The 15,682-nt window shown below is 35.1% G+C and overlaps 2 protein-coding genes across 2 annotated transcripts; both read right to left on the minus strand.

The window, feature by feature from the left end:
• Nucleotides 1-553: 553 nt before the first annotated feature.
• On the minus strand, nt 554-8,905 carry LOC132063174 (probable glycosyltransferase STELLO1). The gene is made up of 3 exons (XM_059455628.1): nt 6,921-8,905; nt 1,382-1,508; nt 554-1,307 (listed from the first exon to the last, which is right to left on the minus strand). Exons 1-3 carry the CDS (start codon nt 8,606-8,608, stop codon nt 840-842), a joined length of 2,283 nt encoding a protein of 760 aa, XP_059311611.1. The 5' UTR covers nt 8,609-8,905; the 3' UTR covers nt 554-839.
• A 1,270-nt stretch (nt 8,906-10,175) lies between these two features.
• LOC132062478 (uncharacterized) lies at nt 10,176-11,236 on the minus strand. Its single transcript, XM_059455043.1, has 2 exons — nt 11,122-11,236; nt 10,176-10,782 (listed from the first exon to the last, which is right to left on the minus strand). Exons 1-2 carry the CDS (start codon nt 11,219-11,221, stop codon nt 10,367-10,369), a joined length of 516 nt encoding a protein of 171 aa, XP_059311026.1. The 5' UTR covers nt 11,222-11,236; the 3' UTR covers nt 10,176-10,366.
• Between the last annotated feature and the right edge of the window lie 4,446 nt (nt 11,237-15,682).

Raw genomic sequence — 15,682 nt, forward strand, 5'->3', positions numbered from 1 at the left:
GAGATTACCAACCACTGAACTCCCAAGACAATACAACATCCTCCTAAAGGTAGGATTAAGATGTTTGTGGTGAAGTCGACGCCTAACATTCTCCAAGAAAACCCTATACTCAAGTGTTGTGCACCTTATTACCATCAACCACTGATATTGAAAAGAGAGCTACAGTTTTCATGGGACACCCCCAGTCTTTAGCATTGTTCAAATCTAGGAAGTTGGTGAGTACTTACCTGTTTCAATCTAACTGTGAACAACTATTCCTATTAGAAATCCATTAACTTTCATTGTACAATCATGCAACGCAGTAATTGCATGCATAGATTCTTGAGGGGTAACTACAAGTCCAGTATTAACTTTCTGCAAGGGTCTACCTGGAACATCTTTACTGCAATATAAGTTTCTGATTTCAGTCCCCTCTAAAAACAACGGACCATTTATTATTCAGACAATTATACATGAGTTTAACCTTTTGTCAAATACATCCACATATTTTGCACAACAGTTGTCTGGTTAGAGACGATGTTTTAATATGAACTAATCCTCACAATCCACAAAAGATTCTAAATAAAATAAAATAATAAGCTAAGGTAGTACATCAATTGTCAATGTGTATACAGGTGGCTAACGAACAGAGGAATGGCCAGTGATTTTACAAGAATACACACTTGAAAGACTGATGAGATTGCTCAATAGCCATCTCTGGAAAAGAAAAAAAGAACTGCAAGATTTCACTATAAACTCTACCTTTTTCTTTTCCCTCCAAGTTGAGAATGAGCAGTTGGAAGAGTAGGTACGTGATGTTGTCTTCTACAACTTTAGTGTTTTCACAATAACATGAGATCCTAAACCAATTCCATTAGCAGAGGATCACCTGCTGCCATGAGTCTTATCAATTTTATAAATTCAGATTCAGTGGAAACAACCAATGGGTGCACAGCTGGTACTTGAGCAGAATACAGTTTCAACGAATTGGTAGACGATGCTCCTCTCTTATAAACCATTTTATTCAGCAAGTTATCAAAATTCTGAGGTAAATCCATGGCCATGAAGAACATGGGTAATGCAATCTTGTGGTGTATATCAAGGTCACCAACTAAGTCTACAAGATCAACAAAGTCCTGAACGAAACGTCGAGGAACATAGAACACCTCAGAGCCGCACAAGGCGATGCTCTGGTCAGTTGGGCCACTCTCCTTGTAGTTGACTTGGAGGTGAACTGGCATTGTGCTTACCACTTTCTTCACCAGTTCTGCTTGCTTTAAAAACCATGAGGAGTCCTTCCCACTGATCATGTTTCGAGATGTAGGCACCTAATTCAAATGATTGAGGGGTGAATATTTTGCTTTTGAGGTAATTAAATTTCGTGATGTAAAGGTCATATTACCTTATTGGCGATCCACAACTTAGATCTGTCGCCTTGCAAAAGGTTCCAGTAGTTCAAAATTGTATTGTCCTGTAGGAAGAGAAATCCTTCTGTGCTATTAAATCTTTCGAATATCCTTGGAAGATACCTGAGTGATAATTTGAGTGTCAGCACCAAATGTACAAACCGACTCTTTTCCACATAGAACCAATCAACTTTTACAAAAGCAACAAACAAATTCAAAGTTATAATTGCAATAATCATGTCTTATTATGAACTAGTATACGTACCCGCGCGATGCGCGGTCAGTTGGTACGTGTAATCATGAATATACAGGTTTATTGAACATTTTTAAGATTCAGTTTGTTGTATAATAATGTTACAAAGCTCACCTGAGAGAATGTTAGCATATTTAGCACCTCGACATGTTACAATACTTAATACTTACAATTTGTTAACAATACTATAATTTTTTTAAATACTTTTTATTTTTCTTGTTCCATATTTGTTGTGTTTGCATTTTTAATTACTTTATCATACGATTATTTATTACGTTTTCCCTTATGTCCTTGCCTATCACGCCTCTTTTAATATAATATAAATAATCATTTTGTACTCCTTAACAATATTTATTGCAACATTTCACTTTTATCACACAAGAAAAAAAGAACATTAATGAATTAATATAATGTATATGAAGAAAAGATAGCCCTACTTGCTTACTTTCTCTCTTCTAATCGATTACTTATCAACCTACACATTGCTTAAATTATTGAATGTTCAAAGGTTCAAAAGTGCAATCGCAAAAGCGGATACAATATATCCAAAGTTTTCAGATTTAATTTCTATTATTAGATTCGGAAAGTTAAACTATTTGATCAACTCTGATAAGAAGGCTATACAGGTGGAAAATTCTTTTCCCCCAACTTAAATTATGTAGTAATCTTGTGTTATGTGCAATAACATTTATAGGTTTATTAATGAATCATTATAATTTTTTAATAATTGGTTCATAAGTTACTCATAGATTGCTAAGATTACCAAGCAATATATTATTGTATTGATTTTCTATATGTAATTTAAATGGATTCTTGAAGGTTACCAAATATATATAAGTTACCAATTATTTATATTATATATTAAAGCAAACTAATTATAAAAAGCTATTATTTTATTTAAATCTAATAATAATTTTTATCGTACCTCTTAATATATTTAAAGTGATAAATATGAACTATGAAAATTAATTATCTATTTAATAAAATTTTAGCGACATCGTTGAAGTAAAACCTAATTCTGAATTTTACGTGAAATTGAAATAATAATCAATTCATATATATATATATATATATATATATATATATATATATATTAAAGGACATAATTTTTAACTTTAATTGGTTAAGATAGCAAAAATAGTTTTTATGTGAAAACTATTATCTTTAATTAAAATTCAAGAAAAAGTTATCTTTCAATTCATGTTAAAAAATTTACTCACGTTTCATGTCAAATTAAGTCTTATCTTTATTTATTTTATAGTGAAACATCTACATTCAAATTATAAGATAGTATTTTTTTAATGACTTGTGGTACAAAAAAAATATAATTACAATCGAGCGTCTTTATGATAATGTGGTCAAGTTTCAAGAGATTCAAACTTTACCATCATCACGGAGCACAATTTAAATTCATATCTTGATCGAGTTTGGATACTTGTTGTTAATTTTTTTAACATAAAAAGCTTAAAGAATAACTCAAAATAGAAGCAAAAACTAATATTTTCTTTACAATTCTAAATTTGGTTGAGCAACTCACCAAACAATTTGAATTATGTAAAGGTTTCCATGGAGGCTTCTCTATTAGAGAGAATCTATTACTCTTGATTAGCTACGTGCGAACCAACACAAACAAATCGAATCCCGAAATCCAAGAATCTAAAATTTCAATTTTTACTAAATTCGAAGAGATGAAATCACCAACTATAAAAAGTGTACACAGAAAAACTAAAGCATAGCGCCGGAACCACAAATTGAACCTCGAACGGCGACCTTGACTTATATTGTTGTGTTGGACGGAGCTATGGCGGCATGTCGTGAATGGCTATGAGTTCTTTGTGCTGTGTGTGGGTGTGTTTTTTAAAGATGAAAAACACATACTTTATTCATAGTCTGTGAATGAATATATGTATATACACATATGTCAGGTGCGCGCAGTTGAGAAAATATAAATATAGTGGTGTGAGGATGTGATTGTGAGGAGATTTTTTTAACATAAAAAGCTTAAAGAATAACTCAAAGTAGAAGCAAAAACTAATATTTTCTTTACAATTCTAAATTTGGTTGAGCAACTCACCAAACAATTTGAATTATGTGCAAGAGGTTTCCATGCTTTTATTAGAGAGAATCTATTACTGTTGATTAGCTACGTGCGAACCAACACAAACAAATCGAATCCCGAAATCCAAGAATCTAAAATTTCAATTTTTACTAAATTCAGACGAAGAGATGAAATGACAGAACTATAAAAAGTGTACACAGAAAAACTAAAGCAGGAACCACAAATTGAACCTCGAACGGCGACCTTGACTTATATTGTTGTGTTGATATGCGGCATGTCGTGAATGGCTATGATTGTGTGCGTGTGTTTTTTTTAAAGATGATAATGAATATACTATAGTGGTGTGAGGATGTGATTGTGAGGAGAATATGGGGAAAGTGGTGGTTTCTAAGTTTTTAAAATTATATATCTCAATTAAAACAGAACATCTGGAGACTGGAGCAATAACCGCAAATAACCGGAGCAAAATTAACTGGACGTGATCCATTAGTGGTTTGCTGCGGTTATATTTTGAATTTGAATGGCATTATCTAAAAGTTTTAAAATATTATTATTATTATTATTATTATTATTAGCTAATTGTTTTGCCTTATGTGACGGTTACATTTTGATATATTTTGTTATATCTTTGGTACAAAAGTTATCTATATAACTATTATATATTTAGGAGGATATGTAGATATAAATATTAAATAAAATATGAATATTGATAGCTTCTACTAAAATTAAATTCTTGTACTCCTAAAATTCTCGGCATTCATCTTTGAGAAGATACCTTGATTCGTTTTTACTTAAAAAGAAAATTCAAAGTTTGAAAGAAGGATATGCATAAACGTGCTGTTGAGCACCACTTCTTAAAACTAACTTTTCAGTTTCTTTTAAAGCAAACACGGCAGATTTTTCTCATGGTAACTTCTGAGTTTAAAATAGAATACAATATAATCAAATATAATATTTAATTATTTTTAAATTAAAATTCAAAAACAATAACTAATAACTAATTATTAACTAACTAACTACTTTTTGTCCTAAAACTATCCTCTTTTTAATAATATATAGATTACAGAAAATGGCAACACAGTAGAAAGAGTCAACATGAACCATTCACCGAAAAAAGGAATGTATGCATAGTAGAATATTTGCAGAATGTGACCAGTTTCATGTGAAGATGCTACAAAATCACCACAGATAGGATTTAACAGTTTCTTCTTCATTAAGGGATACAATCTATAACTGTTAGCCAGCTCATACAATCCCTGGGCCCCCATCCCAGCCTTTTTTGGCAAATGTTCAAACCTTTGTAACTCTATTTCCCACTTTCAGCACATTGCTAGACGAAGTTCATTTTCTTGCCCTATATTGTGGTACTTCTATAATAGTTCTAAGATAAAAACAATCTACATACAGAATACAAGCCTCGGGGAAGAAAAATAGAGTTATAGACTAGTCCCTTATTGCGGATAAAACAAAACAAAATCCACATTTCCATTTGCTATTAATATTTATGTGATGAATCAAGGATAACACATTATCAAATCTGATCGTCAGTGCTCTTGTTGCATGATATGAGCTTAATTGAAATAGGAATTATTGCACAAATATTATTACACATCTCGAGTTGTGGAGTAAAGTTTTAATTGGCTGGTAGGTGTTCATTAGCTTGGGGTGTCCAGCTGCAGACTATATATACATGTGTAGCTTTACTCTATAATCAACACGGCTTCTGTATTTCTACTACATGATGCCAATTCCATCCTATCTTAGGTCCACTTAAATTTTATACCCATCAAATTTCTGTTAAACTCAATAAAGTTATGGCAGCACGAATCTCTTAGTCTTACATGTCTTCGAGCTCCTTTTACCAGTACGCCTGTTTACTGCCTTTGAAGTCTTTCAACAGATTGCTATAACTTGAGACTTTAATTTCAACATGCTACCGACAGTTATCTTCTTCTCTCTGTCTATCTTTTCGTAAGATATACTAATGGAAGATGTTATTCTTTCCTCATGGTAGACTGAGCATATTTTTTCATGGATAATTTACCGCTTTCCTTGCGAATGGAAGCTAAACGACTAAAGAGGTCAATGTTCTTACTTCCCAAGCTGGGAGGAGTCCAGTCTAACTATTCAAGTAAAAGGAAGGTGAAGTCAAATGTAAACATCATGCTTGGAGGCAAAGTTATGCAATGTGTTTACAAGAGGTAAATTAACAAGTGGAAGAATGAGACAGTATGAGAATGGGATTTAGTAGGAGAATGGGATTTCCATGGACGAGAGCATATTGCCTACAAGGATTTAGATCTCACTATAGTCAACCAATATGTAAGATCATCCAAAAGACATTGCACTATACTTTGTGCTTTGAATCAAGACAAATATTACACTCAATGTTATATTAAAGAGAAGAACAATATTAAATAAGTGGAGAAACTGTATCTTGGTTCCGATATACAAGAACAAAGGAATAAACAAAATTATACAGCTAATGTAGTGCTGAAAGTGAGTCATACAATGAAACTTGGAAAAAAAGTGATGGAGTATAGATTTAGAACATTATAAAGGTGACTGGGAACCAATTTGGATTCATGCTCAGTAGATGTACGATAAAGCTATTATTTTCTAAGAAGATTGGCAGAAATCATAGGAAGAGGAAGAAGAATTTCAACAAGATATTCAATTACCTAGAGGAAACATATTATAGAGTGACAAGAAAAATCTTTTGCGGGAGAGTGCTTGAGAAGAAAGAAAACAATGGCAAATATATAAATTCCATAAATGATATGTACGAGGGAGCGATACCAAAAGGTTCCCATGACTATGTTTCTATATCAAGGATCTACTTGAACCCAAAGGATCTACCTTGAACCCCTACTTGTTTACCCTAGTTATGGATGATCTAACAATAGTATACAAGATGAGGATTCATGGTACATATTATTTGAAGAAGATATTAATTGATGAAACTAATACGAACATGGATGAAAAGTTGGAAGTATAAAGATGCACCCTAGAAAGTAAGAGTTTTAACATTAGTAGAAGTAAGGCAGAATAGTAGCACTACAAGTATAGTTCCCATAATAAAGAATGACGATCGATAATACTTTATGCTCCCCATATTCTTGAGAAGACATTCCATTAGATGGTAATACTAATTACTACTTAGATTATGACAAGGTATGAGTATGGTCACTGTATAAAGAAAAGAATGATGATGTATGCTTACTTGTATACATGATCCAATTGTCCTTGCTCAACAGCAAGATCTGCATCAGCTTGTGTTGACAGAATAACCACAGTTTTGAAGATCCTGCCATATAACAATCTCCATTCTAATGCAGTTTGTTGCACGGGCCCAGCGACAAACAAAATTAGCACAACATTTCCAAAATTCCTCCTCCACCTTATCAAGTTCCCAATTTCATAATTCACTGTACCTGATTCCTCAACCCCAAGATGTACAGAAGGTAGTTTTCGGGGGACAAATTCCTTTCTATCTCCACGTTTGACAGTTGTCTTTTGCAGATCTGACTGTACTGCCATCAGTCTTGGCTGCTGATACCCAACAGCAGCCAGGTCTTGCAACCATGCAGCTGTAAATTTGACATCGTTCTCGCTCCAAAACCCTTCTAGTGACATTGAATGGCTTAATTCTAAGATTTTCTCAAACAACCTTTGCTTTTCAGATCTCCAAGACACTAAAAATCTGATTAAGCGGCCCACATTTACATGCAAATCTTTTTCCTCTGAAAAGTGGTATGCTTCAACTTTGTCATCTCTATGCACAGTAGGAGGATACACCGCAACAAAGCCACCGATATCCCATAACAACCGTTGTGCCCAATAACCTCTTAAGACGTCAGAAGCCATGGTGCTGACTGACACTGGAAGCATCAATGACCAAAATGCATTATAGTGAAACAATGTGTTGAATGAATTGATTGGCACCATTAGACTTTGAGGCAATGCCACTTTCGGGGCATGTTCATCAAATGTAACATCAAGTGCTTCTGATCCAACCTTTCTTGTAGAATAAAAAACTGAATCAACATCAGGTAGCCCATTTGATATTCCCTGTTGTATGTACTGTCGTCCTCCAGACACTTCAGTATAGAACTCTTCATGATTTACAAAACCAACACTTTCTAGTGGCAATCCTCTAGGCCAAACTGACCTTTGGCCAAAATGTATATAAGGATTTACAACAGTCCTATTCTCAATCTCAAGACTATACTGCAAAATCCTCTGCTGCTTAGCCGTGGCACCATCCAACTCCAAATCAAAATGTTTCCCAAGATCCCCACCAATCACTTCCCCGCGATCATCAGCATCATATATTCTCTTTGCACCATGTTGGATAGCAAAAAGATACCCAACGCTCTTCCTCACATACGAATCATAAGGAAGGAAATCGACCACCCTAAACCCTAAACTCGCTTGTTGTTCCAGAGAAAGATATATAGCACCTTTCAAGTTCCAATCTTTCGGGGTTCTTGAATTACCTATTGCAAGAACCTGCCAACCCTTTAACCTAACAAGACTTTGTAGTGAACTGGAGGGGTAATCTGATACCGATACAACAATCCATTGCTCTGAGTGAAACGACGAAAACGGAGAGGACTTATCTAAAATAGGCTGTACTGAACCAAGATCAAGTTTTGGCAACTTAGTTTTCTCAGGTTGGTTTTGGTGGGTATTTTGGAAGCATAGGAGTGAGTTGGGTACACTTGATGTACGGAAGTAAAAAAGGGCTGCCACACTAAGAGTCAACAGTGAAATAACAAACAGTTTAACAGAGTTCTCAGATACCCATGTGGAAAAATCAAGATTTTTAGTCTCAGAATAATGTACAGCTTTGTGTTTCAGAAAATGGGGTTTTGAGGGTTTAGGAGATGAATGATCTTGGACCATCATTGAATCAAAGAGTTGGAGCCCAATATACACTACTTTCTGAAATGGGTATTAGATTTAAAGCTCATTTATACCACACCCTCAACTTCAAATCAAATACTAAGAAGAAGAAGAAAATCACAAGATTTACACAGATTATAACTACTTTCAATTTGAACTGCTGTAAAATGGTACAGTACTTTCTATAGATAAAATTTAAAAAGTAGATTTCTGATCTGAGACTGTGAGTCTCACCTTTGATTCTTCAACTTCACTCAACAGTATTATTACACATAGAAAGACCCCTTGAGTCTCTCTTTAATCGCCGACAGTTTTGTTTGTTAACATTTCCTTTTCGGTAATCAATGCTGCACGCGTTTGAATAGGCGCGTGAGATGCATATCCTTGGTTTGTTTTCTTTTGGTAGCTGGTATTTTTTTTGGCCATCTTACGTAAATAACTACCTTTTAATGTTTGCCTTCAATCCGTAGCTACTTTTTTGCTATTTACAATTCATAGCTACATTCAAACATTTCGCTGTATTTGACTGTATTTCTGTGTATTTGAATTTACTGTTCAGTTGTATCCAGCCTTATCTAATGTCACATGTATTTGGCTGTATTTGAATACATGCAACTTAATTTCTCTGAATACATGTGTATTTCAATGAGCTAATTTGGTGTATTTGACTGTATTCGAATATTATGTTCCGTTGTATCTCAATATTTGAGCACGCTACTTGGTGTATTTGACTGTATTCGAATATTTTGTTCTGTTGTATCTAAATATTTGAGCAAAGCTAACTTGACGTATTTGACTGTATTCATAATGTATAGATAAATGGTCCTAGTTGGCAGTGATATGGTTATTAATGTATTTATGCATTTTACTCTTCATATTAAGTACTACGTATATATAAAAGTTGAATACAGAAATATAGACTTGCGTAGTTACTACAATGCATAAATACAGACAGATATGTATCCGTATGAAATACATTGGTCAGGAAATTCAAAATTGCATATATATTACAATGCATAAATGCAGACAACATACACATGTATCTATGTGAAATACATCTGATATAAATACAGACTTCAATAGATACTACAATGCATAAATACACACAAATACACTCAGATCTGGAGATACAAAAAATATCTAGATCTGGAGATATAAGATATACTCTCCGGCGGCACTCTTCCTTTCAGATCTGAGTTCAATTTTATCTCAAAAATCACTTAGAATTTTCAGATATAGCAAAACAAAATAACTTAGGGTTTTAGCTATAGATCTTAATTTTGCAGATCTGTATGAACCACAAAAAGACGAAGTAGTTGACGGAGGGCAGGCGGTGACGGTGAACGACTACAGCTTCGGGTATTGAAAACCTCAACTCCTAATCACGCAGTTCGGAGAAGATGCGGTTCAAATATGAATTTGTACTGAGTAAATCGATTGGTGAGTCACCGAAAATATAAAGTAGGAGGAAAGGAGTGAGCGCCGAGGGAGAGGTGAGGGAGAAGAGAGAGAGGTGGGGGAGAAATACAAGCCATAAACCTAATATATATATATATATATATATAGCAAAATCCTCTAGGCTTGTGGGCCTAGAGGCTAATTTTATATATTTTCCTCAAAGCAAAAAATTAAGGAGTCTTTACAATGTAGCCAAAATGGCTAATAAAAATGCAAGAATTAAACTGATGACCAACTTAAGCCTTATGACACTACAAATTGCTAAAATTCAACTAACTAGAAATCTAAATTTTTTACTGTAAACTATGAGATAAAACAGTTTTGATCAATAAATGACCATAGAACTGCTTCTGTAGAGTGTAGTCTTGCCAAACATCCTCTGTAGCTGCTAACTTTTTGCATATATGGCCTCACCTCTTGTAATTGAGTGAAAATTCTGCTGCCTTTCACGTTTATCAACCAAATGATGTCCCAAGTTTGATCCCTTGATGCATCATTTAGCCAATAATCCTGCTCATATCCTGGTGCTACTTGTGAGTTACAACAGAAAATTCTTTGCATATCTGCATAACACTGCATATTCATGTCACCAGATGCCAAAAGCCAGTACTCACAATGCAGCTTTAGACCTGCTGCTGCATATAGTCTCTCATTTCCTTGTATTGGATCAATTGGAATGTAGCAGTAATGTGCCATGCAACTGGCACAGATCCTGCAAACTATAAAACCAGTAAAACCAGATCCAACCCTCATTTTAAAAATTGTAATTTCTGCAAAGTTACAGCAGTGAAAACTTGCTGCTATCCTGCTCTTTAGTAACAAACAACCATGTACCAAATCATCTCCTAGGTGTAATACTTTAACTTTGCACCACACCTGCACCAAATCATTTCCTGTATTGAGTAAGATCATTGGCACAAGTAAAAGCAGTACTGTCTGCAGTCCTTATACTAGAATCAGTGTCACATGTAATGCCAAGTCCTATATTTCTGTTAACTTTGTAACTCCATGCTAAGTTACCTGCAAAAAAAGAAACCAAAGTTAGTTTTAAAACATACCATCATTCTCTCCTCCCATAGGACTTGAGAATGATGCTGCCAATTCTTTTTCAGCACACAAGCAGCCTGCTTCCACCAAATCTCCACCTTGCAATGCCATAATAACCAGGTCTGTCCACCCCTAGTGTCTCCACCAAAAATCTGCACCAAGAACCAGTTCTTTGTGAACCTCACATTGCAAACTATCCATGCATTCTTTTATTTCCAATCTCCATAAAGAAAAAGCACTCCAAAGTTGCGCCAACTCATTTCTCATCACAGGATCATTAGAGTAAACTTGCTTCACAAATACTGAATTCCTGAAAATTTGATACCACACCAGCACTACACCAGCAACCAACTTCAACTCTGCATATCTATTCCAGCTGGTTAGGTAGTCAACTTTGAACCAAGCTTGCAACACATCATCTCCCATATACCTAGAATCGGTGATATAAACTAGTTTCCATTTTCCTGCATAAAACAGTCCTGCACAAATCCTATTGTATGCAACTGCTACATTATACCCAAATTGCATAAAACAGCAGTAGCTAATAGTGTCACAGATTGGTATCAAATCATTTCCAAGATGATGAGGATCATTGACACCGGTAAAGATCAACCTGCCAGAAGCTTTGAATTGTTTGAATTGCACAAGAAATACACCAGCCAATGAATCAGTTATATACACCTTAAACATGGTCCTGGTGTCTCCACAAACTAGAATTGGCCTTGTTTGCACAAAATTCCAATATTACCCCTGATGTATTCCAGCACAACTGAAATATCCAGGCTCCTACTGCATACAGTCTTTGTGCAATATGTCTTCAAAGCTCTTTTAACTAGAAACTCCAACTGTACCAAGTCATTTCCCATTAGAATAGGATCATTGAAATACAATACAACCAAACTTTCAAAATTTCTCCTTTTCTCATGATGCACTGTACAACTTATTCTCAAATCATATCCTGCAAAGTTGGAAGCCATTGTTAGTAGAAAAAGTACCATCATACTCTCCTCCAAAAGGACTTGAGCATGATGGTAAGCACTTCTCCACTTCCATGAACCAGAAGTTTTATGCATCACCATAGTGAACATGTAACCTGCAAACCAGAAAATTAACTTATGTTTGTTATGCATTGTCAAAAGCCTTTTAAAAACTTTTTTTGTGTGAACTGATCTAATATTTCATATTAGTGCATTCATCACTACATATGGGATTTAGAATTGGTCCTCCTTGTTGTCACCCCTGAAAAAAGAGGAGCATTTGAATCTTTTGTTGTTTTCTTCCTTGATTTCCCTGCACCTTTAGCCACCTATCTAGGTGATATATCACTATCCCTTGCAGCATTCAAAAAATTTTGTGCAGTAGATTCCTCATCCATATCAATTCTACTTTCCTCAGCACCTAGGATTACTATTTGCAAGTTTTCTTGGGCCTTAGGAACTGTAATCTGATTCTGCTTCTTTGAATTGGACTTAGAATCATGTTGCACCACTTGGTTCTGTTTCCCACCTGCATTACCCTTGGTCCTTTGTTGTCGTAGCTTATGAACATCTGCATTCTCCTTTCCACCAGATTTAGCATGATTAGAAGCACTTGCATGTTTCTTGGCACTACTTTTGGCTTCCTGAATTACTTGCTGCTGTTTTTGACCTGATCGATCTGAAGTTTTATCAGGTATTTTATCCACCTCTTGGCTGCTTTCTTGACCATTTGTAGTAGCAAGATCCACCTGTTGACCATAGTGCCAGTTTCAGCTTTCTCCTTGCTTGCAACTACAACTTTTTCACTCTGAATCAAACCTGCAGCTGTACCAACTGCTTGTGCAGTTTCCACCTCTACAGTATCTGTAACCTTGTCAAACATAGCATGCATTTCTTGTGAAGACCCCTTTCACCACCATCACCACCAGTATCAGTAGCAAAAGTTGTTGAAGGAACATTTTGACATGCTGTATTTGTAGTAACTAATTCTCCAATATTATTAGTGGTAACAGGATTAGCAAAAACTGATAGAACCCATTGCTTAGTCTTCCCAGGAGATTGCTTGTTCTTTCCAGGAGTATATACAGGAGCATTCACATTTAAAGGTTTTGCAGCACTTTTCTCTGGTATAGCAGCTGTAACTAACTGCTTTCCTGCATCAACATTCACAACCTCCACAACCTTCGTATTAGTAACTTGCACAGTACTAGGACAACAAGTTCTTGGCCAGCTCCATTATTTGCCATATTGTCTGCAGCAAGTAAAGTCATTTGCTGCTGATTATTTCATCAGCAATTTCCACAACCTCATCATGAGCACCTTCATCCTCCCCTAGTGCTGCAAACTTATTGGTTTGAACATTACTAGGTTTTGGATTCGACTCTACTGCAGTTTTTCCTCCACCAGTGACAATTTCTTTTGCTGCTGGTAATTTTTTCCCGTACCAGTAGCATTCCTTTGCTTCTTTCCTCCCTGATTTTTCCACTTATACAAATCCTGAACATTACCAATAACTTTACCACTTTGAAGGACTTGAATTCTATTATGTTCTTTGCTGTGATTATTGCCATGATTGTTCCTTTTGTTTTTACCCTTGACTGGTTCCTATGCATTGTTTGAGACTGCAACTTGCTTCCCTTTGTCCTCAGAAACTTGAACTTGATTTTCCTCATCAACATTAACTTCATCCTCAGTTTCTTCTTCAGTTAACAACTCTGGATGAAGCTTCAAACAAGTAACTTCATCATGTCCTTGTAAATAACACCCTTCACAATACTTTGGTAAAAAATCATGTTGAATCTTTACCCACTTAGTTTTAATCTCTCCAGCATTGTTAACTGCTTGAATAGCCACACGCTTATGATGCTCAACTAATAAGTCAGCCTCCACTTTCACACGAGCACAACTAGGTCGTGTCTTATTTTTGGTAGCCAAATCCAGGGGCCGATGCAGTAAGAGGCCAGGGTGTTCACCCGAACACCCTGGACAAAAAATTACAATGTATATTTAAGGTAAATTTTCTGTGTTAATGTACATATATTAACTTTTGAACACCCTGAACATATATTACAGTGTATATTTAGGTCCAGTTTTTTTCCGAACACCCTGAGTGAAAATCCTTGATTCACTACTGGCCAAATCTAATGTTAATGGCTTCCCTGCTGCCGAGGCCATTGAAAATAATTGAGATTGACCAAAATAGTTTGGTGCTAACGTGGGGAATGATATCCATGCAATTGCTATGCTCGTTTCCTAAACCAAGGATCCCATTTGAATGTTCGCATAGGATAGTAAAGTAACATAATCTTCAAATAAGATACACCGAATTAAAACGTGACGGTTACAAAGGAAACCAATGGTGGGTCCACCTTTTAACTCACACTGTTTCGCTATGGCTATACGTAAAAATTGAAGTTCTGGCATACCATAGCTAAACTTACCAATTATTGCGTATTGAAGATTCTCTTGTATTATCATTTGCTTAATCTCCTCCATACTATATTGCACAGTAGGTTCTCCATGCAGATAAACAATCGGCTTAATGGGAATATTAATATTTGAATTGTTTTGTTCACAATTTTCGTTCAAAGTTGCTGGCTGTAATAATTTGGAGTAGTCTAAAGGGGGATTGCGTTGGACAACCTCAGGAGGAGGTTGTCCAACGCAATCCCCCTTTACTGGTCGGCAAAGTAATGTTTTGGGCGTGGGGTTTGTGTACACATGGGAGAGAAGAGAGCGTTTTTTTTTTTTAGGGGTTTAGGGTTTTTAACCTAATATATTTGGTATAGCTAGTCATGTAATTTATAAAATTAATTTAGCCTAAATATAAATAAATTAAAAGATAGTTATTACTAATAATTACCTTTTAGAGGTAACTATGCCAAGTAATTTTTTCATTTTTTTCCTCACTTGGTGTCCAAGATTGTGATGCTGTTGATTATATTCTTATTTCGCCGCAGTAGGGACCATTTCGTGGGGAATTACTCCTAAGCGATTTTTTCATACCAAACCGGGACCTTTGATTAAGGAGGAAAGATTTTTCTATCCATTGCACCACATCCTTTGTGGTTGGCAGCTGGTATCAATCAATGTGAAGCAACAATATTGTAAGAAATTGGGAGCAAAATAGAGACTATGACATGTGTCATCAATCCAAGTAAGAATTAAGGGAAAATAGAGAGGAGCCGGATCCCATAATTTTTGCTTTGCATTATTAAATTAGGAAGTAAAATTTTATCATAACTGAAAAGATTTTAGAAGTAGAGATACAATTAAGCTTTCGAATAATATGAACATTGTTTATAATAAAAGTGGGTGCCAAAGTACATTTCTATTATGAAATAAAAAAGTATTCAAGGGTGTAGAAATTTTTCGTTCGAAAAAAGTGAATATAATTCTGGAACAATTTAAATAAAAAATGAGATCTATTTTAGAACAGAGGGGCGTTTTCAGTTGGAGTAGTAAATAACAATTTAGTATAGTACTTAAATTATGTACCTTCCTCAACTTCTAAAAGTTCGAGTTCGAATAAATAATTTGAACATTATGAGTGGTTCGGAGCTGTTTAAATACTTAACAAGTTTATCATCTCACC

The sequence above is a fragment of the Lycium ferocissimum genome, chromosome 7, assembly GCF_029784015.1.
Source record: "Lycium ferocissimum isolate CSIRO_LF1 chromosome 7, AGI_CSIRO_Lferr_CH_V1, whole genome shotgun sequence".
Taxonomy (NCBI): Eukaryota; Viridiplantae; Streptophyta; class Magnoliopsida; order Solanales; family Solanaceae; genus Lycium; species Lycium ferocissimum.

What these genes read in the sequence shown, in the direction of transcription:
- LOC132063174 (XM_059455628.1), bottom strand. Translation starts at nt 8,608, where the DNA reads ATGATGGTCCAAGATCATTCATCTCCTAAACCCTCAAAACCCCATTTT. An exon ending in CAATTGGATCATGTATACAA is followed by an intron (nt 1,509 to 6,920) that starts GTAAGCATACAT and finishes ATTATCACTCAG; the next exon opens with GTATCTTCCAAGGATATTCG. An exon ending in AGTTGTGGATCGCCAATAAG is followed by an intron (nt 1,308 to 1,381) that starts GTAATATGACCT and finishes CATTTGAATTAG; the next exon opens with GTGCCTACATCTCGAAACAT.
- LOC132062478 (XM_059455043.1), bottom strand. Translation starts at nt 11,221, where the DNA reads ATGGCATTGCAAGGTGGAGATTTGGTGGAAGCAGGCTGCTTGTGTGCT. An exon ending in TATGGGAGGAGAGAATGATG is followed by an intron (nt 10,783 to 11,121) that starts GTATGTTTTAAA and finishes CTGGTTTTATAG; the next exon opens with TTTGCAGGATCTGTGCCAGT.